This window comes from Ctenopharyngodon idella, chromosome 9 (genome assembly GCF_019924925.1).
Source record: "Ctenopharyngodon idella isolate HZGC_01 chromosome 9, HZGC01, whole genome shotgun sequence".
NCBI classification, from domain to species: Eukaryota; Metazoa; Chordata; class Actinopteri; order Cypriniformes; family Xenocyprididae; genus Ctenopharyngodon; species Ctenopharyngodon idella.
The window spans coordinates 16,107,760-16,135,416 of record NC_067228.1 but is presented as its reverse complement, the minus strand read 5'-3'; the positions used below and the strand labels follow the sequence as shown (position 1 = coordinate 16,135,416).

The 27,657-nt window shown below is 39.4% G+C and overlaps 1 protein-coding gene across 10 annotated transcripts in view; it reads left to right on the top strand.

Annotated features, from left to right (window-relative positions):
* The window catches only part of lrp1bb (low density lipoprotein receptor-related protein 1Bb), a 308,080-nt gene that overhangs the window by 218,296 nt on the left and 62,127 nt on the right, over window positions 1-27,657 (top strand). For all 10 annotated transcript variants that reach the window (XR_007931607.1, XM_051905644.1, XM_051905648.1 and 7 more), the window contains 13 exons: window positions 4,858-4,992; window positions 6,073-6,202; window positions 7,406-7,532; window positions 7,645-7,796; window positions 8,109-8,233; window positions 8,372-8,743; window positions 12,119-12,308; window positions 13,414-13,618; window positions 16,186-16,378; window positions 17,916-18,041; window positions 26,412-26,540; window positions 26,809-26,928; window positions 27,273-27,386. Coding sequence is in view for 9 of the 10 variants with exons in the window: in XM_051905644.1 (XP_051761604.1) it covers window positions 4,858-4,992; window positions 6,073-6,202; window positions 7,406-7,532; window positions 7,645-7,796; window positions 8,109-8,233; window positions 8,372-8,743; window positions 12,119-12,308; window positions 13,414-13,618; window positions 16,186-16,378; window positions 17,916-18,041; window positions 26,412-26,540; window positions 26,809-26,928; window positions 27,273-27,386 (2,118 nt within the window). In the remaining variant the exon portion in view is untranslated. The remainder of the gene's footprint in view (window positions 1-4,857; window positions 4,993-6,072; window positions 6,203-7,405; window positions 7,533-7,644; window positions 7,797-8,108; window positions 8,234-8,371; window positions 8,744-12,118; window positions 12,309-13,413; window positions 13,619-16,185; window positions 16,379-17,915; window positions 18,042-26,411; window positions 26,541-26,808; window positions 26,929-27,272; window positions 27,387-27,657) is intronic.

Here is a 27,657-nt window from a genome sequence, read left to right as displayed (position 1 = left end):
AATGAAGTGAGCGTCAAGGGGGCAGTCCACATGTGATGGTACCAAATTATCATTCTAACAGTCAATAATATGAGACATTTCCATAGACATGCAAACACATACGCATGCATTAGCACAGACTACCTACTGTAGCCATTCAAATGTGATCTGACCTTTCCTTCTCCCATAAACAAATAACCAACAAACACTGTGCTGAAAACAGTCCATATAGCGTTCTATTCAGGTTAGAGCTGATGCAAAGGATAAGTACGCTATACAGACGGCGTGTGGTTACTAGTGAATACATTTATTTGTTTGTTTGTTTGATAGTGAGATGATGCATTTTATTTAATTGTTATTATTACTTATTTATTTATTTATTTACTTATTATTATTGTTATTAATAAATATTTTATTTATTTTGACATTTTATTTATTTAGTAAAATGATTTAAAGTAAAATAGCACTAATAATAATAATAATTTAAGCTGCAAGGAGCCGTGAAAGGGCCCTCGCATCTGGGGCCACCACCACCCGGTGGCCTTAGGAAAACAGTGAATAGTGGGTGACATGCATGTAAGCGAGTAAATACAGTTGAAATATGGCAAAGTCATTTCGACGTGCCACACTTCCTGCTGCCAACAGGTGGCACTTTGACTATTACTGAATATTGCCATGTAGATGTCTTCAGGCTAAGACCATTATGAATTATTGTGCAAAGCATGCCATTTCCTGTCGTCAGCAGGTGGCGCTATGACTAACTGAATATTGGCATAGAGATGTCTTCAGGCCAGGACTCTTATCAAACCTGTGAAGTTTGGGGCAGATCGGACACTGTATGCCTAAGTTACAACAGCTTCCTCCTTCATGGCGAAACATCCGACTTTGTCAGGCCGCCACAGACACGCCCTTCAGTAAAAACTCAAGATCTTTGCAATGTAACATCGCTAAGGCCTTAAAGGGGACCTATTATGCAAAATTCACTTTTGCATGGTGCTTGGACATAAATGTGTGTTGGCAGTGTGTGTACACAATCACCCTATAATGATAAAAATCGAACCACTCCTTTTTTTTTTAATCCCCATAAATCATAAGCAGTGTCTCACAACAAGCCGTTTCCAGATCCCTGGCAATGTGACGTCACATTAGCCACAGGCCCCTGCCCACGAATGTTGACAGACACTGCCATTTTAACATAGAACCGCCCTGAGCGAGTTCACAGTCCGCCATTGCTGCACTGACAAGAACGTCTCCCAAGTGTTTTAGGTGTTCTGTAGCTGGATGGATTAATCCACATAGCTCTCTCCATTTACTCCCTAAATCTGAGCTGCTGAAGACGAGGTGGATTAATTTCGGTTTTGAAGAAAACAACTACCTCAGCTCTACCGAAGTTCGTTTATGTCTGCGCGAATCATTCCACACCGGACTTCTTTGTGAACGAATGTCAATACAAAGAGACAATACAAAACAGAGGTTGTGCTAAAACGTTGTTACTCAAGGATAGATCAGTAAACTGTTCGTGATCCAGCTTACAGTCTGTGATACTGATACTGAATATAGGAGTAATGAAGTTGAGAGCACTTTATTACAGTTCATCGGAGTTGATTTACGGATATAAAGTTCACCAGTTTATTAAGCACCACCCTGAAAAGGCATAAGGTCTTTATATATTTGTTTACTATTAGTTGTAACGAGTGTTTCTGTGTAATTCGCGGTGTATGTTGATGATAATGCAAGGGAGAGAGAGAGAGTTTATGGATAATATTTTAATGCACACTTGCACTGTGTTTTATTAAGTTCTTACAGTGATTTTCTAGAGTGAAAACGGACACTTCATCTTTTGTGTGAAGTACAATAAATGTCATAAAACTCATTAGTAAGTCGAACAGGCTTGTAGTAATATAGTGGATAAAAACAAGAAGACAATATAAGTTATAACCGTAATTGAACTAAACTATACCTGTTCTATCTCCATGCAGCATATATTCGCAGTTTCTGACATTATAGTGCGTCCTGACTGGCTTCTTGCACCGGAGAATGAGCTCTTGAAGCTCTGCCATCTTAGGCCGAGCGCAGCAGCTCATTTGCATTTAAAGGGCACACACTGAAACGGCACGTTTTTGCTCAACCTCAAAAAGAGGCAATTTTAACATGCTATAAAAAATGATCTGTGGGCTATTTTGAGCTAAAACTTCACATACACACTCTGGGGACATCAGAGACTTATTTTACATCTTGTAAGATGGGGCATAATAGGTCCCCTTTAAGATTAGACTGACCAAATATTATGTTGATCTGATTAAATCTCTATGAGGAGTTAATCACAGTGTAAAACATGTCATTTCCTGTTGCCCGCAGGTGGCGCTATGACTGTAACTGAATATTGCATTGTAGATGTCTTCAGGTCAGGACTCTAATGAATCATGTGAAGTTTGGGGCAGATTGGACATTGTATGCCCAAGTTACAACAGCTTCCTGTTTCATGGCGAAACATCGAAATTTGTCAGGCCGTTAGGACACACCCTTCAGTGAAAACTCAAGATCTTCGCAATTTAACGTCACAAAGGCCTTTAGATTAGACTGACCAAATATGACGTTTTTCTGATTAAAGCTCTAGGAGGAGTTTGTTAAAGTACAACGTCTGGAAATGGCAAAAACTGAAAAAAATTTGCAGAGAAAATTCAAGATATCTTCATGTTGGGTTTACAGATTTTGCACCCATGGATTTTTTGTAGGTATTGGGCTGTTACATCTGTCTACCGAATTTCATACCTGTACGTGAAACGTAGCGCAAAGGGCGCTTAATTGAAATTTTGTAGGTGGTGCCATCGAGCCATTTTGCCACACCTAATTCTGAAACCCATATCAGATATAAATTTTCACCACTTCTGACGCGTGTGCAAAGTTTCATAAATTTTCGAGGATGTTTAGGCCCTCAAAAATGCGATTCATTTCGGAGAAGTAGAAGAATTGACTGGGCAATTACAATAGGGTCCTCGCACCACCGGTGCTCGGGCCCTAATAATAATAATAATTAGGGCTGTATGTATATAGGGCTCTATATATATACATTTATGAAAAAAAAGATGTACAAGATGTAAAATAAGTCTCTGATATCCCCAGAGTGTGTATGTGAAGTTTTAGCTCAAAATACCCCACAGATAATTTATTATACCATGTTAAATTTGTCACTTTTTGAGGGTAAGCAAAAATGCTCCGTTTTTGTGTGTGTCCCTTTAAATGCAAATGAGCTGGTGCTCCCAAGAAGAGGGTGGAGTTTCAAACTCATGTTAGCACATTTACCTTACCTCAGACTCACTGAAAATGTCAGAAACTGTGCAGCCTTTTATGTTCAAACTGAAGTCCGACAATGATGGAGAGACTCAAGAAGAAGTGACAACATGTAGAATGCAACAGGATGTTTCTGAATGGTTAGTTGATTAATTTATTTTAATTTTAGTGGTTTTAATGGTTTTTGATGGTTAGTCGATTAATTTTATAATTTATCTTAAAGTCATGGATTAGCATATTCTGTCATGATAATATATAAATTGCTCGTGTGGGAACTGTTGCATACAGAGCCAGAAAAATATATGCTGCATGAAGATATAGATATAGTATATATAGATATACTATACAGGTATAGTTTAGTTTAATTACGGTTATAACTTATGTTGGCATCTTGCTTTTATGACATGCTATTGCATTTGTGTTATGTACTGTATTGCAATAACATGGCCTCACCCCTTTTTTGCGTGTTCTCGGGCGCAGGGTTTATGTAAATTTTAGGGTTAGTGATGTCACTAACCTGGGAAGAAGCTCGTTGTAGTCCCTACCAGCCGTTTGTTGTAGTCCTTAAACAGAGAATTCTTTAAAAGAAAATATCTCCCTTTGCATTGAACTTTGAGCGTCGTAACTTTGCAGATGTTGTTTATGCTCAAACAGCAACATTACACGCTAACTAAAGTTAAAAAAGTGAAATCATAATCAACCACTCCTTTAAGAGTTGTTCATTAATAATATAAATTATTATTTTTATTAATTTATAACATTATTAATTTAACAAGAAAATCATTACCTTGGAGTATAGCATACTTCATCCTTTGTATCTGCTCTAAACTGAATGGATGTTTATGTATTCAAACAAATATTCATTCACCTTAATTCACCTTAATTCATTAGATGGACAGGTCAACACGCTGTGTGGGTTGGGAAACATGACAGAATTGCTGACCTCAGCAGCAGGGTAATAGAGGCAGATGGTCAGAGAGTTTCTATGCAAATGCTCTCGCCTACCACCAGAATCGGCTCATCTCTGGTGAAGAAAATCCCAGTCCGGCTCAGCCTATGACAGCTGATTACACATGCATACCATTTGCATGTTATTAAGAGGCAGCTTGTTGGAGCATAAAACAGATGAGGGCCTTCCAGCTGGCTGTTGTCACATGCAAGAGATCCGTTAGCCGAGTGTGAATTCGGTAATAACAGTAGGGTGCAAATAAACAACTACTCTTGCCGCATTCGGTTGTAGGGCAAAAATACCATTTACTTTTAGAGCCTGCTTCTGTCAAAACAATCTTTTAGTCATTGCTAATCATGTTTGATTTGTTTGCTACACAATTTTTTATGTCACTTTGAATGTCCCCATACACAAAGCTTGTTGGTAACTGTAGTTATTGTTACTGACAAAAAGCATTAGAAATTAATATAGGAATCTCTTACAAGCAGTATAAGAAGTTTCCAGGATATCACTGTCGTGTGCTTCATTTTTTTTTTTTTTTTTTTTTTTGATGTAAAACTTCTGAGATGCATTCTCATAAACTATTTATATTACAAGGTTTGCTCTTAATGTGAATAAAAATATCCCCTTTCATACAGGCAATGATACAATTTACTGGACAGACATGGGTTTAAACCGCATCTCCAGAGCCAAGAGGGATCAGACATGGAGGGAAGACATTATCACCACTGGCATTAACAGAGTGGAGGGCATCGCAGTCGATTGGATTGCTGGTTAGACACAAACATCATTTAAATTTTTTTTTTTTTTTTTTTAAATCACTATCTGTCTGTATATAGTTTTTCTATAAATGGTATTGCTCAGCACAGAATGTCAACACTTCTCCAGTTAAAATCTTGGTCCCACTTTATATTAGGTGGCCTTAACTACTACAGTATGTACTTAAATCAAAAAATAAGTACAATATACTTGTGTTCATATTGTATTGCAAAACACGTTGGCTGCTATTGAGGTGAGATACAGGTAGGGCTGGACAATTATGTCCTAAAACCTCGATTAATTGATTAATTTTTTTATTTATTTTTTGCCCTTATAGTTCACTTACAAGGTTTGTACTGTAAATATGCTTGACTAATAAAGGTAGGATATTTTTTGCTAATGAAAGAGTGACAAACCGTAAAAACATACAAACTGGCAAACCGTAAAAACACATACAACAGACAAAGTTTAGTGAAGACACAAGGCTCGCCTCCGTGTTGCTTCCATGACGCTCACTGGATGGGGCGGAGTCACGTGGCTACACACGCGGTAGTATGTTTTTAAGGGGAAGTATTAACAGGATTAAAAAACCAAAAAAGCTGACATGGGAAAATTACGTCGGTTAGAGGTTCTGAATTTCGGTTTTCGATTACTTTTCAATTAATCATCCAGCCCTAGATACAGGTAAGGTTAGGGTCAGGTTTGGTGGTATGGGTAGGTTTAAGGGTGGGTTAAGTTGTAAGGGATGGGTCAACAGTAATTAATTACAGATGTAATTACATGCAGGTATTTTTTAAAATACAAGTACAATGTAAAAACATGTATGTACACAATAAGTGCATTGTATCAAATGATTAATTTAAATGTTAGTGCATAGTAGTTTAGGCCACTACCATTTGGGTTCAGTACAATTGTTTAAATTTTTGGAAAAAAGTCTTGTACTGACCAAGGCTGCATTTATTTGATATAATAAAATGAAATACAATTTGAATACAATAAAAACATAATATTGTGAAATATTATTGCAATTTAAAATAAAAAAGATATATATTTTAATTTTTTTTTTTTTTTTTTTTTTTTTTTTCTTCTTCCAGGTAACCTTTACTGGACAGACCATGGCCTCAACCTCATTGAAATTGCTCGTCTAAATGGTCTCTACCGGTCAGTTGTAATATCAGATGGACTGGATCAGCCAAGAGCCATTGCAGTGCATCCACAGAGAGGGTACGTCAACTGCCTTTGAGACAATGGATCAGATTCAGCCATGTCTGCTGTTCACTAATATAAATCTTTAGAAGGACTTTGCAAATCAGGCTACAAATTTAGGGAACTATACAAGTAAAAATGCAAAGGTTTTTTTTACCTTTGAAGGTCAAATACATTTAGTGATCTCTGAGACTGTTTTGCTGACAAAATTGGCTTTAAAATGTCTTGGCCTTCTCTAATGATCCACAAATTTAAAACCAGAAGATATGTATTTCCATTTAGTCACAGACCAATTTTGTAGTCAATTAGGATATTGTTCCAGTAAATAGGGTCAAGTCAAACTTTATGGTCTTTTTCTAGTTTTGATGTTACACCCTACAATCAGAATCGCAAACTGAGAAGACAAATTTTTGACATATGAGTGCTTTAACCCATCTACCATCTATCTGCTGACAGCAGATAGCATCAGGAGTGGGATCTTCTAAATCCCAGACATACAAAAAAGAGACACCCATTCAAGCCTAAGGCTATAAAAGCTGTCTTTTTCGTTTTCAGTTGAGTCAAACTTTGAATGACATTTCCTTGGTGGTGTAACAACAGTTATACACTTTAAAGGAGTAGTTCACTCAAAAATGGAATTTCTGACATCTTTTACTCACCATCATGTCGTTCCAAACCCATGCGGCTTACTTTCTTTCGAGCACAGAAGTAGAAATTCTGTACTGGTTGCTTGCAGTCTTATAGTGAATGAGGAAGCTTTCAAGTTTCAAAAGGGTTTTAAATAGTATCATAAAAGTATGAGACTCAATGACTCAATCACTGAGAAACATATCAGTTAGATTTGTGAAGTTTTAAGAATCAAATCAAACAGTTCACAGAACTGATTTAATTCAAAAGAATTAGTTGTTTACGATGATTCATTCTTCTCTAATGAACATGCCAAGGGCCAATGTCAAGATATATTCAGTGATTAACAATTGTTTCTTATAAAAAGATTTCTGAAGACTTGGCATATTGTTCATGAGTTGTATGGACCACTTTATAATACTTTCGTATCCTTTCAGTTTTCAGATTTTTGTAGAAAAGTATATGTTTGGAATGGCATTAAGGTGAATAAATGATGACATAATTTCCATTTTTGACTGAACTATTCCTATAAGGTCACTATAAAATATAGAATTGGTAAAATGGTAATCCGGATCTGATTTTTCTAATTAACAGTTACTTATTCTGGACCGAGTGGGGAAAAAATCCTTGCATAGGTCGTGCACGACTGGACGGTTCTGACCAAGTGACTCTGGTCAGTTCTGGCATCGCCTGGCCAAATGGAATCACCATTGACTATGAGGTAGGGTGACGTGATTCTACTTCCTGATGCTCTGCTCACTCTCTCTTCTTCTGATGCTGATAAAATGGAGCTGCTCAAAGGGAGAGGCACTCATTTTCAAATTGCTTTCTAGGAAAATAGATTATACTGGTGCGACGCCCGGACCGACAAGATAGAAAGGATCAACCTTGAGACCGGGGAGGGCCGTGAGATTGTACTGTCAGCCTCCAATGTGGACCTGTTCTCTGTGGCTGTGTTCGGGGCTTACATCTACTGGTCTGACAGGTAATTTATTATTTTACTAAGTGCTACACTCTCCAAAGTGGCCCACGGAGCCAGCTGCTCCAGTCTCAACGGATTAACCCCTTCCAAGCAAGGTTATTATGAGGCCTGCAGTATGTTTCTGTCATCTCCCAGGCAGGCTCCGTTGGCCTTATGTAAATAAGGTGTACCGTAAGTCATCAGCAAGGTGATGTTTTCTCAGCTTTGCCGCTAAAGCAGCTTTTCTTTGTGTTTTAATGAGTCTTGCTGCTTTTAATTAGAAAACTGCCACCATTACGCTGATGTCAGACTTGATCTCTGTGCCGTCTGTGGCAGGGCCCACGCCAACGGATCAATCCGGCGTGGATTCAAGAGCGATGCCACCGATGCTGTCACGATGAGAAGTGGTCTTGGCGTCAACCTGAAGGACGTGAAAGTGTTTAACAGAGGCCGGGAGAAAGGTTGAGGTTTCAACTTAATTTGTTTATTTTATTATGCCACATTTGTTTTGTTTTTTTTCTTTTAAAAAAACGAAACAAGATTTATTCTGAATATCGCAGTGTGCATCTAGTGATGTTATTCTATGCTTTTGCATGCAGGCACAAACCCGTGTGCAAGGAGCAATGGAGGTTGTCAACAGCTGTGTTTTCATCTGGGCAGCGGAAGAAGGACCTGTTCCTGTGCTCATGGGTACTTAGCCGAAGATGGCTTTGCTTGCCAAAGATATGAGGGCTATCTTCTGTACTCTGAAAGGACCATCTTGAAGAGCATCCACCTATCTGATGAGAGCGATCTTAACTCCCCTCTCCAACCTTTTGAGAATCCAGACTACTTCAAGAACGTTATCGCTCTGGCGTTCGATTATCGGCAACAGAGCTCACACCACAACCGCATTTTCTTCAGCGACATCCATTTTGGGAATATTCAGATGATCAATGACGACTGGTCAGGAAGACAAGTCATAGTTGACAGTAAGTCTAGTTGGTTTCATTGTACATGCTTTCTTGCAAAAATGGTTTGCAAAAAGGGGTGTTTGGAAAGTCCTGCTAATTGCTTCTTGGTTTGGATTTTGAGCTAGCCTTGAAAGATGTCCAAAGATGCTGCTTCCACAGATTTGGGCATTTGTTTTTGGTCCTGTCGTCATCCTGATGCAGACTCATTGCGGTGACCTACATGTTGTTTAATGTTCTGCCGCCAGAACCATTCCAGCCTCTTAGCAGCCATTTGTGAAAGGCCATTTGTTGGAAAGCATAAGTGGCACTGCCTGTGATGTACAGCAAGGCCTCCATGCATCCAACATCTAGTAAAAGTGTTGTAATAGCTACCTCCATTTTTCCACAACTAAGTGGGACCAATTTAACTGTCAGAAAAGATGTTTAAAACACTGCATCTTTTTCTATGATGGATTCTTGATGGATTAAAATCGCTTGTCTCATTTCCACCGTCCTCAAACTGTAACAGAAATATGAATGGAAGCGGGGTGATATTTTTCAAGATCCTGCCTGTCACTGTTGTTGGAAAGTTCAGAATATGGTTATTGATTTCCTCATGTACGCTATATACTGCAGACATTTCAGCCGCGATCGATATCCACGTCTGATGGTGGCCCACAGTGAAAACCTAATATGCCTAATGACTGTGTATTATCCATTTACAATGTAATGAGACAATCTTGGCAGTTTTTTTTTTTTTTTTTTTTTTTTTACATCAAAAACCTCATACTACTTATTATAGCTCGTTCACTTAATAATTTCCAATATACAGAACTTATGCAGACATAATTACTGTAAGTTCAAATGGCAAATAATATGAACATTGCACTGACATAAATGTACACCAGAAATACTTCTCAAAATACCCCATAATTCTTCATGATTGATAGCAGAAATTCAGGGGATGTTCTTCGAAATAGAAACAGAAATTCTTAGAAAAGAAATAATTGACCCAAAAATTAAAATTGTCATATTTACTTTTATAGTATGCTTCTTTTTAACTTTGAAAGCTTCATACAGTCATAGAAAAGTCATACAGCTTTATAACAAAACAAGAACATGACCTATCTAAATGCTTCTTTTTTTTTCTTTTTTTTTGTCCTATGTAAACAGAGAAAAAAAAATTCTGAATGCCTTTTTGGTACTTAGTAACCCAGCTCATTTCACTCTGCTGAGGTTAATGGGATGCAGATATACTTAGAAAGCCTCTGTGCTGCATGATTAGTGCTTCTATCCACTTATAGTACTCTCTGAATTCTCTTTTAACTAACCTCATTGCTCCTTAGGTATTAGACCTTTTCATATTTCAGTTTTTACTTAATTTGCCATTTCTATCCTCTTGGTGGTCATAAAAATGGTTTTGTTATAATTCACTCTCGCCTTTATTTAGTATATGTGACAAAATATCATTTACAACAAACAGAATCACTGCTTTTTTCCTCGCAAGTGTAGTGTTAAGACATTAACTGCAGTATGTGATGTTCTTGGAACCTGTGAAATGTGACGATTTTGAATAGGAATTTCAGTATTACAGCTAAAACTAAATTGCTATTGAATACACTATACTTTTTTAAATAAGTTAAATATAAACTGCATTATTAATATCAAATATTAACTAATTAAATTAAATCAATGGCATTCACATTTTTCAAGTGATTACTTTAGCATAAAATGCACAATACATTAATACTGATTTGACTGAGAAGTAGGTCTGTAATTAAAATTAGCTATACAGTTTTTTTTTTTTTTTTTTTTGTTTTCTTTCAAAGCCTAATGCACAGATTAGATATGTTGATTAATATGTAGCTTGTGGAGATGTTTTTGAATGAAATCGCGCGAACTTTTCATTCTGCTTCCACACTGTAACGTTCACATAGATATCCTCCACCCCTATCCATTTGAGGATAAGTACTGCAGCCTGAGAGAGTGAGAGAGAGAGTGATGTATTGTTGACTACAGGTTGAAATGAGCCTGCTCTTTTGATGGCGTCTCCACACTTGAGCTCACTCACTTTTCCAGAGATGAAAGCCAATCCTAGACACCTCGACTACATGCACACTCAGAAACACATACAAACACTCATGCACACTCTGCGCTCTGTCACCGGGAGAGGATGAGGACGTTAATAATCCGTATTTCCCTAATTAAGTCATACATCCCCTGTTAATTACTCCCTGGCCTCTCTAGCAGTTTCTGCAAAGGCAAGCTGTCAGGCACTTTTTATTGTGAATGATTAATTAGTGATGGATTTCTGCAGACCGTTTATAAAGTATTCTCTAAGATTTTTCAAAGAGTAGCATTTTTAGCTACAGCCTCTGCTAAGTTAAACACAATTACTATTTAACTGATGAAGTTTTAGACATGACAGCAGACAAAAGCCTAACAGTTTTATAATGCTTAGTGAGATGTCGCTTTGATTGATTATGGTTTTTTGAATGAACCACTCACTGTGTGATTTCAGTATCAAAAAGAAAACCAACAGTACCAATGTATTATATGGTGGGTGGGTGGGTGTGTGTGTGTGTCTGTGTGTGATACATTGGTACTACACATAACCGTTTAAAAGTATGGAGTCGATTGTTTTTTTTTTGTTTTTTTTTCGAATGTATAAAGAATTTGGTAACACTTTACAATAAGGTTCATTTGTTAACATTAGTTAATGTATTAACTAACATGAACTAACCATGAGCAATACATTTGTTACTGTATTTGTTAATCTTTATTAACGTTAGTTAGTAAAAATACAGCAGTTCATTGTTTGTTCATGTTAGTTCACAGTGCATTAGCTAATGTTAACAAATACAACTTTTGATTTTAATAATGCATTAGTAAATGTTAAAATTAACATCAACAAAGATTAATAAATGCTATAGAATTGCAGTTCATTATTAGTTCATGTTAACTAATGTAGTTAACTAATGTTAACTAATGAACCTTATTGTAAAGTGTTACCAATAATTCTAATATGCTGATTTGGTGCTCAAGAAACAATTCTTATTATTATCAATGATAAAAACAGTTGTGTTGCACAATATTTTTTGTGGAAACTGTGATAATGTTTTACCCCCAAGATTCCTGGATGAATAGAAAGTTTAAAAAGCCTTTTATTTGAACTAGAAATCTTTGGTAACATTATAACTGCCTTTCTTTGACTTTTGATCACTTTAATGCTTCCTTGCTGAAAATATGAATTATTTTTTGCTTACACAAGCAAACACACAGTGGTGTGTTAATTTCCAAATTTTAACATAAAAGAGAACATACTATTACATCATCTTTCCATTTGACTGGTTTAACTGTCATTAGCCAATGGGAAAGAAGCATGGTCAAACTGTAGTTTGTTTTCTTATCCAGATGTGGGTTCGGTTGAGGGCTTGGCTTATCACCGTGCATGGGACATGATTTACTGGACTAGCTCCACCACCTCAAGCATCAGCAGATACACAGTAGATCAGAGCCGACAAGGAGCCTTCACCAGGCAAGCTGTTGTCACCATGTCTGAGGATGACCATCCTCACGTTTTGGCCCTGGATGAATGTCAAAAGTAAGTTTTTTATTTATTTATTTTATTTATTTATTTGGCTCACTTGGGCATTTGATATTGTTGGTCTGTAAAGAATACCGTCAGTGTCAAATTACAAAAATGACATTAAGAGTGTTTTTTAGAAATATTCAAGAACAACACCTTAATGCAGGAATATACTATTATTTCACATGAGAGTTTGAGTTTGTTGCCATGTGCATTGAACTGCTTATTTGCTCTTAAAAACATCCAAAATACACCATCATCGGTCATGTGACATGCGAGAACCAATGAAGTTTGGTGTGCAGGGTATAAAAAGTGAGGTTTTTTTTTTTTCCTGCTCTGGCAGAGGGAAAGATTCCATTCACTATAGACTAAACAAAATGTATACATTCACTCGACAGAGAAACCTTTGTCGACACGACATGTGAAACAAAATTGATTTTTATGTCAGAAGGAAGCATATTGACTTTTAAAATTGAGAGCAAATTGATTTGTCTCACGCAGGAAAACTGACACATATGGAATGTCAATCAGTAAAGAAGGAAAACATTTTAATTAGTTTGACCTCTTCCGATGAGCCAAGCACTGTGTGAAATTTGTTGTGGATGGAACATTTTTATTCCTGACCAAAGTAGCAACTCTTCAGACATAGTGGATTGTATATCCACTTAAATATCCCCTCTAAAAGAACCATTTCAGACTGATGAACAGCATTGATATTCAGAAAGATGTGCCGACCCTGAGTTCACTGACTACATTAAACCCTCAACCTTGGAGAGAATATGCTTACTTGGTTATCTGGCACATTTTCAAATGGACTACAGACTGCTGTTAATTAGAATCTAACCTGAAATGATTAATTGGCATAGAATGTCAGCATGTATCACTAATTTTCAATTAGTCCGTGGAATTAGACTGTGAAAGGAATTTTTAAGAGGAAACGTCAAACAGGCCCTGAGGCCTTTCTGTCCACTACTATTTGTGAATATTGGTGATATTTCTCAGTCCCATAGAGCGGGTTTAAAAATACAGACAGACGACAGTATTGAATCATTTTGTCTCTCTAGTGCTCTCTGTAAAATCACATCTATTCCTCTCATTTTCTGTCCCACGTTTTTTATAGCCTCATGTTTTGGACCAATTGGAACGAGCAGCGCCCCAGTATCATGCGCTCCACTCTTGCAGGGAATAACATGAAAGTCATCATTAGCACAGATGTATTCACTCCAAACGGACTCACGATTGACCATAAAGCAGAAAAGCTGTATTTCTCTGATGGCAGCCTGGGCAAAATTGAACGCTGTGAATATGACGGCTCCCACAGACATGTAAGTATGACTCTTTCTCTGTTTCATGATTTTTCGGAGAACACATTTTCAAGGAAAAGATTATGATTTTTTTAAGAGTGATATATATATATATATATATATATATAAAACATTAACCTAAATTAATTAATGCTGTAAACAATTGTTGTGCACCTAATGTTAACAAATTGAACCAGTAACACTTTACAGTAAGGTCTCATTTGTTAACATTAGTTAATATATTAATACTATATTTATAATAACACTAACAATGAGCAATACATTTGTTACAGTATTTATTAATCTTTGTTAATGTTAGTTAATAAAAAAATTAGTTGATCATTGTTTGTTCATGTTAGTTCACAGTACATTAACTAATGTTAACAAATACAACTTTTGATTTTAAAAATGTATTATTAAATGTTGAAATTAGCATTATCTAAGATTAATAAATTCTGTAGAAGTATTGTTCATTCTTAGTTCTTGTTAAAGTAGTTGGTTAATGTTAACTAAAGAAACCTTATTATAAAGTTTTACTATTGAACCTTACTGTCAAGTGTTACCAAAAATTTTAAAGGGGTGGTTGATTATGATTTCACTTTTGCAAAGGGAGATATTTTCTTCTTGTTTTTGCTCACACCCAAATAGGGGCAAATTTGACAAGCTATAATAAATAATCAGTGGGGTATTTTGAGCTGAAACTTCACAGACACATTCTGGGGACACCAGAGACTTAAATTACATCTTGTAAAAGGGGTATTATAGATCCCCTTAAATGAATGACATTATATGCTATTAAAAAAAGCCCAAATGAAGATAATTCAAAGATGTCATTTATTTATTACTTTTGAAATAATTAATCATTTTAAATTAATCCTAGATTGTTTCCAGTTCATTCTTTGTTCATGAACATTTTCTCCTTTATTTTTATAGTTGTCGTTTAATTAATTGATTTTGGTTGGTGTGGAAATAATTAACAACCACCAGTTAAAGCAATTCCTACTCATTTTCGAGAACATAAACCTTAATTGGGTATTGCATCTGGTCACTAAGTCTACATGATAATGACTTGATGACCACTCAAAGGCCAGGCAACCCTCTGGAGTTATTAGTGTCCACTGATGCAGGGTCTGTTGACCCTTCACAAGATCGCTCTAATTGTAATGAATTATTCACTTTAAAGAAACATGACAAAGAGTTCATTAGAGTTCCTCAACCTCCCAAACTAAGCGCACTGATGGTAATGAAAGCGTATTTTGAGACTCCTGCTGGGCCGTCCTCTCAACCAGCCAATTAAACTGTGAAGAATTAAGCAAAACTAAAACAACATAGCTTTTGGCAAACTGCCTTGCAGTTGGAATCTCCCAACTGGTTTTAGTGTGGGGGATTGTGTGGTGAAACTGAGTCAAAGCTTAACGGTACGCATGGTTAGACTTTCTCTGATGAAACACAATCTGTCACACTGTGCGGTGCCATCATTCACATCATATCCACACAGAGAGGACTATTATTATATATGTAAATTTTTTTGTAATGCCCATCAGAACTACAAGCAAATGTATGTGGCTATGTATGTAGTTGTTAGTCGAAAACTCTATTTGACATCTATTTGATCAGATAAACAGAGATAATTAGTGCTGGAACAGAATGCTTGCACCCCTAAATTTAATTCTGAATCAATATGCTCCATCAAAAACCATCTGGCAGGCTCCTCATCTTTCCCCCCTCTCTTGGATCTCCAGTTGTTGTTTGCTCAAGCTGGGCTCTCTTAATCAACACCTGTCCTATTTTTCCCACCATGGTGGCAGGGCTAATGTGATCACGGCTACAAGCGTGTTCCTGTTAATGGTTGGGTCTCCAGAGCTGTGGGACATCCTCCCACCCCACAGCCCGGAAACTCCCAGAAGGAGTCGTGTGATGTATATCCGTGTCCGTCACCGTGACACCTGCATTAACACTCTCAGGATCTGGGCTAAACTGGCTGCTGGGGGATTATTTAAAGCACGTGTCCTCTGCCTGCACATTAGTTTTAGTCCCCTCAAAGAGACTTTCCAGTGGTCGTCATAGTCTGTTTTTGTCTCTTGTTTTTAATTACAAGACATTGTTTCGAGTCTTGTGTAAGATGCATTTCTTTATAGAACTGGTGGCTAGAAACTATTGGTTGACCGTTTTTTTCAATGGCCAATAAGAATATTTTGACAGTAGGATGGCTGAAATTTTAGGGATGCACGATATAGCAGCACTATACCATATTAGAGATTTCTTTTTATTTATTCTATATATGTCCATTTTTGATATATAATCGTGCATGTTCATTTTCCCTGGTTTTACATTTAGATTACATTTGTGATGGTCTAAATAATAATTTATAAAACAATGTTAAATGTAATCTTTAGGAAATCTCAAAATGAATATCCATTTTTTTATAATGTACATATTGATGCCTAAATTCACTTGTTGCATTTGAAACGTTTAACTTAAATTTTTCAGTGTTTTATTTTTAATTTGTTTAGAAAAATGTTGAACATTTTTAATGTAAGCATTTGTAAGCATTTTCTCTATATGTGACCCTCTGTATTTGTTGTTAGGTGATTGTAAGGTCGGGACCTGGCACATTTTTTGGGCTTGCTATCCATGGAAACTACATTTTTTGGTCTGATTGGACTCGGCGGGCTGTGCTACGAACCAACAAGTTCACTGGAGGAGACACGAAAGTTCTAAGAGCTGATATTCCCCACCAGCCAATGGGAATTATAGCAGTTGCTAAAGACACTAATAGCTGTAAGTATCCCAAAATAAAAGACTGGGCAATGACAGTGCCTCTGAAACTTTTCATATATGTGTTTCGTGCTTTGATTTTACAGCTGAGCTTTTGCTGGTTGTGGCTTTTTTTGATTTCTAAGGAATAGTAGGAATGATAAATTAGACTGGACTTATTTAGTAACCAAGGAAACTAAATTGGAGACGTAATTAATTTTAAAAAGTATCATTGAGTCAAAGAGGATTCTCTGAACTGTCGCAAATGTGAAAAGTAGGACATTAAAAATGGGTTTAAGAGACTCCCGACGGTTTCTGTTTGTGAGCCTGCTGTGAGGGGTTTTCTCCTCTCATTTGTTTGATCATACCATATGATTGCAGCTGTCTGCCCCTAACCATTTTTACCTAGTGAATGTTACCAGTCAGCACCTCCAGAGAGATGTGTGTTCATGCGAAGACAGATTTGAGAATAACTGCTGTTGTGATCAACAATGTGATCTTACTATCCTGTACTTTCATCTGACACTATTCCAGGTTAACACACAACCTTTGATTTTTGAGGCTCATTTCCATATTCATGCTGAGTCACAGCACAATGAATTAGAGATGCTGAAGGTTCTTCATAAATACGGGTGCTTCATTCAGCTCCCAGAGGTGCAAAGCTCTGGATTCATACCATTTTCTGACAGTCTGCACATTCATTTAAAACTATTTAGATTAATCTGATTGAATGGACTACTGGTAAAAATGCTTCTATTTAGTTTTTTCATTAAACAAAATATACTATTTGCATAATAATTTGAGTAAAAATTGCAGAATTTTGGTTTGTCCTCTTGACAGCAGCACTCGAACTTCATGAACTGAACAGCTGTTCTTCAGCACGATTTGAGAATGATCCAAAGAGCTTCTTGTTTTAATGAAAGCAAGAACATTCAATGTCTGTACAAAGGAGTCATATGATCAATGTCACAAATTTGCTTATTTAATTATAGTGCAGAAATTAGCGCTTATTTAAATAGAGCAGATTCTGAAATAGTTCTAATCAATTTAATGTTTTTTTTTTTTTGTTGTTGTTTGTTTGTTTTTTTGTTTTTCATTTGAAATGTTCTTTGTTTTAAATTGTTTTCTTTTATTGTCATGTTTAATATGACTTTAAATCCCTCATTTCCAATGTGTTCAAACTTTTGGACACCACACTTTTAAATCCAAAAGTCCAACAAATTAAAACACTACTGCTTTCTTTTTCCATTTATGAGATTACACTTATGTTTTAACATTTTTAAAGAACTTTTTTCTTTTGCTTAGAAACTGCATTTTTTGTCAGAACTCCAGGGTATTCAGTGAATAGGCCCCTGATGTATTTGTCAGTGTACTTTAATAGTCAGCTCTTTTTAAGAAAGCAAACCTGTTTTTAGCTCAAAGTTGTATGAATTGCTCACTTCAAAGACTTTGGAATGACTTTTCTCTATGTTCTTGTTTGTTTGTTGTTTAATATTGTTATTTAGGCTTTTTTTTACTCTGATGTGATGGTACGTGATGTCCCCTTGTCATTCTGTTTCAGGTGAGCTATCTCCATGCAGGGTTCTGAATGGTGGTTGTGGTGACCTGTGTCTCCTTACTCCAGATGGCACAGTCAACTGCAGCTGCCGAGGAGAGCGGATCCTGCTCGATGACAACAGATGTGTGTGTAAGTTTCATCTTCACATCCACAGGGCCATGCCTCCCTCAGACTCTCAGGAAATACGAGTCGCTCTATCTCAGAAAGATGTGAAATTACTTTGCTTTAGTTATTCCAGCATTCTTTAAGCAAACATCATTATTGCTATTGCTTATCTAGAATTAGGGATTTGAACTTTTCCCATACCATTTTTACTACAGACATGAATGATACCTCAAATCTTGTGGCTTGTTGAGCAGAGGTGTGCTAATGGGTCAGTGACATGATTCTCATATTTGTCCTATCAAAAGTTAATCAAAATGAACATAAAATACAATGAATATATAATTTCTATATTAGTGCTGTCAAATCGATTAATCACATCTAACATAAAAGTTTGTGTTTATATAATATATGTGTATGTATGTGTGTGTATATATATATATATATATATATATATATATATCAGAAATGCACCGATGTATCGGCCAACTATCGGTATCGGCCGATAAAAGCTATTATTATGATTGTTTAAAAACTGCCAATGGTCAGGGCCGATTATATCCTGTCAATCAAAAAGGTGCAGAAAGACGTGTTCAGACTGCAACTCATACATACTGTGTGTAAAGAAAATAACATTTGTGTTGAATTTTAACGCATTAACAGTTTAAAAATAGTGACGGTTAAGCAGGCTCCTGACCCTATGAATCACCTGTAGTTCAAGCCAGGGTTTCCAGGTCTGCATTTTTTTTCCTACAATAAATATTATTTGCAGCGCCTCTCATCCAATAATCACAAAAAGCTTTGTGCTTTATTACTTCTGATAATAATGAAAGTTTCAGTTTTCAAATTCTGTCCATTTTATCATGAAATTGAAACAATAAATGGCATTTTGACGCTCTTAAATGTGACGTGTCAGATCGCTGTAACGCCTCAGTTCAGGCGGCAGCGCGAAGCGAGTCTTTTCTTCCTCTTCAATAAAAGTTATTATTATCTCGAAAAACATGAATGAACATCAAAGGCATGTTCAAAGGTATGTTAAAAGATATTGTACAACTGACCGGAATGTATCACGTCTCATGTTATCACTTTATTTGTGTTTCAACCGCGGAAAGACATCAATAAAACAGCTTGTGAACAATATGTCACATCATGTTACATTTACCTCAGGAATGTTTTCCGATGTTCACAGTTCTTTAGCTATCTATATATAAAAAACACTAGAGAGGAGCTTATTTACTGTTAAATATATGTTTGTGTAAATTTGCCAATGAAGACAACAAGTGCTTATGAAAACGTCTCAAGTTACGAGCGTCTCAGGAACGAGACGCTGCATCAAAAGTGCTAGGGGAACGCCTCCGCGGGAACCGGTGTCTGAAACACATATCCAATCTCGGCAATATCATATTGACCGGCGACAGCCCATGACATCATAACAATGCGACCCGCATGTATATAAGGGGTGCCCAAACAACATGTCATCCGCTTATCATCTGAAGGGACTGTAAGCAGGCGGGCCCCGAGGCATGGCTAAGAGACGCAGCGTCTCGTTCCCTGTTCTCAGGGAACCATGGTTACATGCGTAACCTGAGATGTTCCCTTTCAAAAGGGAACTCACGCTGCATCAAAAGCGCTAGGGGAACGATATACCAACGCCGCCATGCTGAGGGGAGTGCATGCCACGCATGGCAGTGACAACTGTCAGAATCCGGCAAATTCAAATGAAATGCCAGACCCACTCACCCTACGAGTCACAAATGAGCTGTCAGTGACAGTGCTCCCAGCGGTCAAAGCCTCAGCTACAAGCCTCAAAGCGGCCTCCATATCTTACACATGAAGGCCTGCCAAGGCTGCACAAAGGCCTGGAACCAACCACTTCAAAGGAAAGGGGTCCCTTTAAGAGACCGTGGCTAGGGGGCCAGAAGGAACGCCAGCCAGTCACTGCTCAAGGGAAAACAATCAACCCTGAATGCCACCAGGGAGGCTGACCTGGCTTCTAGCTGAACTAGTAACCTAGTCTGCCAACAACCTGTCTGTTTCCTCAGAAACAGAGTCTCTAGACACAGAAGTCTCACGAAGAGACATCCAGAAAGAGGGACTGCAGAAAGGGCAGTAGACCAACTCAGACCGGATCTTAGAGACGGGCATCCTGGAGAGCAGGACTCAGCGAAGTGCTATCGACCCTTTCAAGCAAGGGGAGTTACTCTGCTCGATCCTAGGATCTACAAAGCTCCTATGTTTCAAGGCGCTAAGGAGGCCGTGCACTCTGAAGGAACCCTCTCAAGGGGAATGTTCACAGCCTAAAAGCTGATCTAATTGGAAGGCTTCAAGGGGAGCCTTCAACCACTGACCAGACTTAGGAAGCTAAGTACTCAAGCCCACTCTCAGAGTGAAGAGAGTACCAGCTTGACCTATCAGGTCGACCAGGCTAAAAACTAAAAACAAGAGTGAGAATGGTTAGCCAAGCCAGCAACACGCAGAAGCGTGTGGTCTCAGGGTGGCCGGAAGGCCAACCACCTGATAACAAGACCCTGCTGACTGATACCCAGCTGTTTGTGAACTCGCATCAGGGAGGCCTACCATGGCCAACTACCTGGTATCGAGTCTAGACTGGCAGAAGTAACCATACTGTGGGAAATTCACCTTGAAAAAGGGGCCTGCTTACAGCCACGCATCTCAAAGGCAAACATTCACTGGCTGACTGTGGCCATTGCTAGCTGTCATACACCTGCTCATTAGTGGCTGACTCTCAGCGAGGCCTGTTAAGGCCTGCTGCTCGCTGTCCAAAGCCTACCACCTTGGGCTCGCCCACAGGGAGGCCTGCTGTCTTCCAGAGTGGCCTGCTAAGGCCAACAAACTGAAAACAAGCGACAGCCGAATGCCAGATACCCACACTGCTGGGGACTCAACCTCAGAGAGGCCTGTTAAGGCCTGCAATCTGAAGCAAGTCCACTACTGCAGGGGACTAGCCTCCAGGGCGGCCATTAAGGTAGCCAGTTTTAAGTGGCTTAACCATTCTAAAGAATACCCGCACAAAGGGAGCTCACTCACAGAGAGGCCTCTTAAGGCCTACTCATTCAAAAGCAAAGCATTGCTAGCTGAGCTTTCACATACCAAAGTGCTGGGGACTCACTCACAGGGAGGCCTCTTAAGGCCAGTTACCCGGAGCGTGTCTTGTTGCTACAACATCCACACTAATGGGGCTGACCACAGAGAAGCCTGCTAAGGCTTACTATCTGACGGCATAAGAAATAGCTACCAGAAAACCCATTTACTGGGGCTGCTAACAGGGAGGCCTGTTAAGGCCAGGTACCTGACAGCGCAAGTGCTGGCTGCTAGGGGCCCAACATGGTGTGAGAGGAGGCCTGTTAGGGCCTACTACCTTATAGCGAGTCTTGTAGCAGAGATAGTTTACTATTCAACAACGCCTGGGACCTACCACATCGCCAACGAGTGGTGTACTCAGTCAAAGCACTTTTTACCCTTTAAGCAAGGGGAGTACAAACATACGCCAACATGCCCTGGAGGAGGCCCACCTGGGCCTACTACTCCAGATGAGCATGGGCGTCAGCTCGTGGCAATGCTGAGCTACAAGGGAGCGTACTAAATGACCAGCCCACAGTGAAGGTCAAATACCGCTCGACCTGAGCCACAATGGTGCAGGGCAGATAACAGAGCTATAAGCGAAGCACTCAGAAAACACCTTGTTTACAAGGGAGTACTATCCGCCAAACCCTGAGAAACTACAGGGTGGAGGAAAACCACAAAGACTCCATCATGACAGAAATAATATCTGTACTCAGCCCCAGGGAAATAGGGGCTTTTCATAGAAAAACCACCCACACTCGACCCAACGCTTGAATGCTAGTTCAGCGGGCTTAAGAGGAGCCTAGTGAGGGCCTACCTGAGCTCAACTTCCAAAATGCAGGCCGCAGCAAGCATTACTCATCACAATAGAAAAGGGAACCATCTATTCTGCCTCTACACCAATCTGCACCATGCAGAAGGGGGTCGGGCCTTGGCCAAACGACTCTTAAATGAGAGGAGGCCGGCACTAGGGATACAAAAGGGAACCTACACTCACTAATGAGGGGTCAGAGGCGGGAATGTAAAACAGACTGCCTTCACTATCCCTAGTACTATCCTAGGCGAGCTATCAGGGCGGCCCAGGTGAGGGCCAGCCCATAGCACATAGATCTACCTGGCGCTCCTCAGATCAGCGGCCTCTAAAGAGCAACTCTCAGCTGAGAGGAGGCAAAATCACTCAAAATGACACCGCTAAGGTGTCTAAAGAATACCAAAAAGCCTTAGCTATCCTAAATTAATCTTAGGATGAGTGACACTAACCAGGTAACAATGTCAGGTGGCCCGTGGGCCAACACTAGACATTTAATCTATCTGAAGTGCTCGTCTCTTTGCAAAAGCAGCCCTCCAAACCTGAGGAGAGGAGACAAACTACTCTACGCTGAGGTGGCTATCAAGGCGGCCTGAAGAGGGCCAGCCTGCAACAGAGCTCACCACTCTCAAGTGGGAGGAGGCCAGCTTGCTTACCAATAAAGAGAAAAACAAAGGAGTGTGGTCTCACCAGAGAACATACAATAAGCGAAAACCAACACTCTCACCTAAGAAGACCCAAATGGTACTTCTTTCTCTCTAAAAATCGTACTAGCCAACCTACAGGGAACTTCAGAGCCCTAATTATTATATATTTACAATAGATAAAATAAAACTTCCTTCCTAATTTAGATGAATGCCCAAGCACATCCTACACAGGGAACAGTGGTCTAAAGAAATACATTAGTATTTCACATAGATACAAGACCTGGTAACTGTTCCACCTGCGGCCACAGGGTGGCGACCTCCACCATAGAAACATGGTGTCCTCCACCCTTACAAGCCTGAAAGGATGTTCTTACTGTCAAAGCCAAAGGCAGACCAATAGCCACAGGCCTGATGTAAGAAGCGCCTGGGGTTGAAGAACAGAGCCTTCTAGTCCCGTCCACGGCCCTCGGGTCGAGACGGGCGAGGCCCAACCTATCTGGTTGAGGACTCAGACCTAAGCGGCATGCACGTCTTGAATGGCGCTGGTCTAAGTCACTCAGCAGTTCAGCCTGGTGCGTCTGCCACACAGCCCTCGTGTGCAGAGCAGCACCAGCCTGACCCGCTGCCGCATATGCCCTGTCATCTAAGCGAGATAAGAGTCTTAGATGGCAGAGTCTTGAGCTTTCAGTGTCAATGTCCGCTCCCTTAATTATTATTTGCAAGAAAAGTGCTGAATAATAACATTTATTATTATTATTATTATTATTATTATTATTATAATCAGCCGGAAGCATTGACACATACCCATATTCCTTCCACAAACCCTGCACAGGGAACAGTGGTCTAAAAGAAATACTTTAGTATTTAAATAGTAACCAGACCTAAAACAGTTCGACCTGCAGCCACAGGGTGGCGACCTAACACCATGAAAAACGTGAAGGTCCTTAACCCTTATTAAGCCTAAAAAAGGTTTTTTTTTTAGTTTTTTTTTAGGAATTGGGTTCTCCCATACCGCCTCAACCTCAATATGCAGGTCAGGAAGGAATGGAAAGCTCACTTGAGCTGTAGGATTATGGCCAGAGAGAAACCGATCGTCATTCTTTGTGAATGCGCGCAGTCTCTCTCCTAACGCGCTGCCATGGCAACTGTAGTCTGTCGGCAGCGCGTTCCATAATCTCTAACAGCTCAGCGTACGCGGGGCAGGGTGGCTGAGAGGATTCAGTGAACTCACTCTCTCCATCCTCCTCAGCCATCTCCTGCTCGGCTGGAAGTGCACTCGCAGCTGGACCTGAGGATGCAGAAGACAATGCATCCTCTCCCAGCAGCTCACTCTCGCGAGCCACCGAACAGCGTGAGCGGTCACGCCCTCTCAAACTGTCCGGCAAGCTCCATCTGCGAGCGCCATGATCTGAGTCTCCGCCCTGCCTCAGCACGAGCGGGACTGAAACACCAAGCCCAGATGCTGAACTCTCTTCCCTCGAGAAGAGACCCAGATGAGAACGGAGCGTTCTTAAAGGAACGCGCTCACAGTTTGAATAGGCAGCTCCCTCAAGAACTTACCATGCGTGCTTTTCCCCAGACAGAGAACGCACAGCTCGTGTGTGTGATCTAGTGTCAGATAGCGAGGACACGGATCCACACACTTAATAATCCTCTCTGTGCATTTCATTTTGCCAGATAGTGCTTTACACAAGACAGTCCCTGAAGACGATTAGAGGATGACATGTTGTTTGGGCACCCCTTTTATACATGCGGGTCGCATTGTTATGATGTCATGGGCTGTCGCCGGTCAATATGATATTGCCGAGATTGGATATGTGTTTCAGACACTGGTGTGTGTGTTAGGGATGCACCGATGTATCGACCAGTAATCGGTATCGGCCAATAAAAGCAATTATTTTCACTATCAGCCATCAGCTGATTGTTTAAAAACAGTCGATGATCAGGGTCGAGTATATCCTGTCAATCAGAAGGGGACAGAAAAACATGTCAGACTGCAACTCATTCTCATACCTGAATATATACACCAATCAGGCATAACATTATGACCACTGAGAGGTGAAGTGAATAACACTGATTATCTCTTCATCACGGCACCTATTATTTGGTGGGATATATTAGGCAGAAAGTTAACATTTTGTCATCAAAGTTGATGTGTTAGATGTGGCTAAGCGTAAGGATTTGAGCGAGTTTGACAAGGGCCAAATTGTGATGGCTAGACGACTGGGTCAGAGCATCTCCAAAACTGTAGCTCTTGTAGGGTGTTCCCGGTCTGCAGTGGTCAGTATCTATCAAAAGTGGTCCAAGGAAGGAACAGTGGTGAACCAGCGACAGGGTCATGGGCGGCCAAGGCTCATTGATGCACGTGGGGAGCGAAGGCTGTCCTGTGTGGTCTGATCCAACAGACGAGCTACTGTAGCCCAAATTGCTCAAGAAGTTAATGCTGGTTCTGATAGAAAGTGTCAGAATACACAGTGCATCACAGTTTGTTGCGTATGGGGCTGCATAGCCGCAGACCAGTCAGGGTGCCCATGCCAACCCCTGTCCACCACCGAAAGCGCCAACAGTGGGCACGTGAGCATCAGAACTGGACCACGGAGCAATGGAAGAAGGTGGCCTGGTCTGATGAATCAAGTTTTCTTTTACATCACGATGATGGCCGGGTGTGTGTGCTTCACTTACCTGGGGGAACACATGGCACCAGGATGCACTATGGGAAGAATGAAAGCCGGTGGAGGCAGTGTGATGCTTTGGACAATGTTCTGCTGGGAAACCTTGAGTCCTGCAATCCATGTGAATGTTAATTTGACACGTACCACCTACCTAGGCATTGTTGCAGACCACGTACACCCTTTCATGGAAATGGTATTCCCTGGTGGCTGTGGCCTCTTTCAGCAGGACAATGCACCCTGCCACAAAGCAAAAATGGTTCAGGAATGGTTTGAGGAGCACAACAACGAGTTTGAGGTGTTAACTTGACCTCCAAATTCCCCAGATCTTAATCCAGTCGTTTTGGCAGCAAAAGGGGAACCACCACAATATTAGGAAGGTGGTCATAATGTTATGCCTGATCGTTGTGTATATGTATATACATATATATAACTTAACACACACACACACACACAAATATATACATATATATATATATATAGATATATATATTTATATATAATTTATCAAATAAAAGATAATTGTGTAGATATTATTTTAAACATACAGTATTTAAACATAATGATTAAGATGTGAACACTCCAGTTGTACAGAGAATACAGTATGTTAATACTTTTTACTTGATGAATACACCACGAGTCATCAAACTGAAAATGGTCTAAACATTTTTAAAACAATATGAAACCAACAAGAATACAAAGAGTACATTTCTAAAAACTTATACATGTTGTACTAGATTATTTTGCTTTGCTTTGCTTTTTGTTTTTCTTCCTTTTGAAAGATTTTTCCAGCCTTATGATTTTCACCCTATAGTGGATAAAAAAAAAAAAAAGATTAAAAAACAAAACAAAACAAAACATATACTTACATTGAATAATGGACAGTAGTAGCACAGATATTTTGGGGTGGGTTCTTTTGACTTGTATCTGCATAGCAACATGCTTAAAACCACTCAGAACATCTTACCCACAACACTCTTGAATTGTGACAGCAACGTTTGCACCACTCATATCTCTTCAGGAAATCTAGTACAGTAAGTGTGTAATTTCACCAAATTATGATGCAATTTACAAAAAAAAAAAAAAAAAGAAAGAAAGAACTTGTTTATCAGCCACACAATTAATTTTGTTTAGATTTGGTTAGTTTTGCTTGCTAGATTGGTTAATATCTTTTTGTTCTCCTTCATAGCCAAAACGTCCTCTTGCAACATCCACACTGAGTTTGAGTGTGGAAATGGGGAATGTATAGACTACCAGCTAACATGTGATGGAATTGCCCACTGCAAAGACAAGTCAGATGAGAAAATGCAATATTGTGGTAAGTAGCGGATCACAACACTTTGCCATATGTACTCTCCACTCTCACATCATGAAAGCAGTAAGAACGCAGAATTGGTTTAAGGTGGCAGTTTCATTCCCTGAAGCTTCAACCTAATAAAATGAGCTGCTTCTCCTTACTGCTTTCAACCAGAGGAGCAAATGGGAATAAGCTCAGAGCAACAGAAAGAGTAAATAAGAGGGAGCATGTGAAGCTTTTTTACCCTGATGTGAAAGATTTGCTGTGCCTTTGCTTTCCGTATCACTAGACAACAGGAGCTGCCGAAAGGGTCACCGTCCTTGCTACAACAGGCGTTGTGTGGCTAACAGCCGCTTTTGTGATGGAATCGACGACTGTGGGGACAACTCAGATGAGGCATTTTGTAACAGTGGGTATCCTGTGTGTGAATGTTATTATTTCGACATTTTGCATATAAATTTCACTTAAGGAAGTAATTTATTTTTTGCAGTCTATAAAAGAAAATAGGCAGCAAAAAATATATTTAGGTTTATTTTGGACCATGTTAGACCACAAAAATGACACCCAATTTTCAAGCTGTGAAAGCATTTCACAAGTCATTTTCTTTGGAGCTGTCTGGAAGACCCTGTTATCGTCAGTGAATTGCGGTGCATATCATACAAATATCTGCGCACAATATTTCATTCATTTAAGCGCATGTCCAGGTGCTTTAGTCTCTTTGCTCTAAGTGTAAATGAAGTGTCTCTGTTCCAGATGTCACATGTGCTGCGTCTGAGTCATCCTGTCAAGATGGAACTTGCATACCAATATCCTCCTGGTGCAACCAGGTCATCGACTGCGCCGATGCCTCGGATGAAAAGAACTGCAGTAAGGCAGCGTTGCCCATGTTGCAAAGCAGTCCACGTTCCCGTTATCCTACCATAATAATCATTACCTTGACGTATCAGATTATTAAAGACTACAAATGTAATGCATTCTTAGATTGAACTGAAGATAAATCAATAAACTAAATTCAGCCATCATTTAGTTGCCCTCATGTCGTTCAAAACCTGTATGACTTTCTTTCCAGAAAAGGCACATTTTTAAAGATTGTCCTGTCCGGCTCTTTCCCATATAATGAAAGTGAAAGGGGACAAAA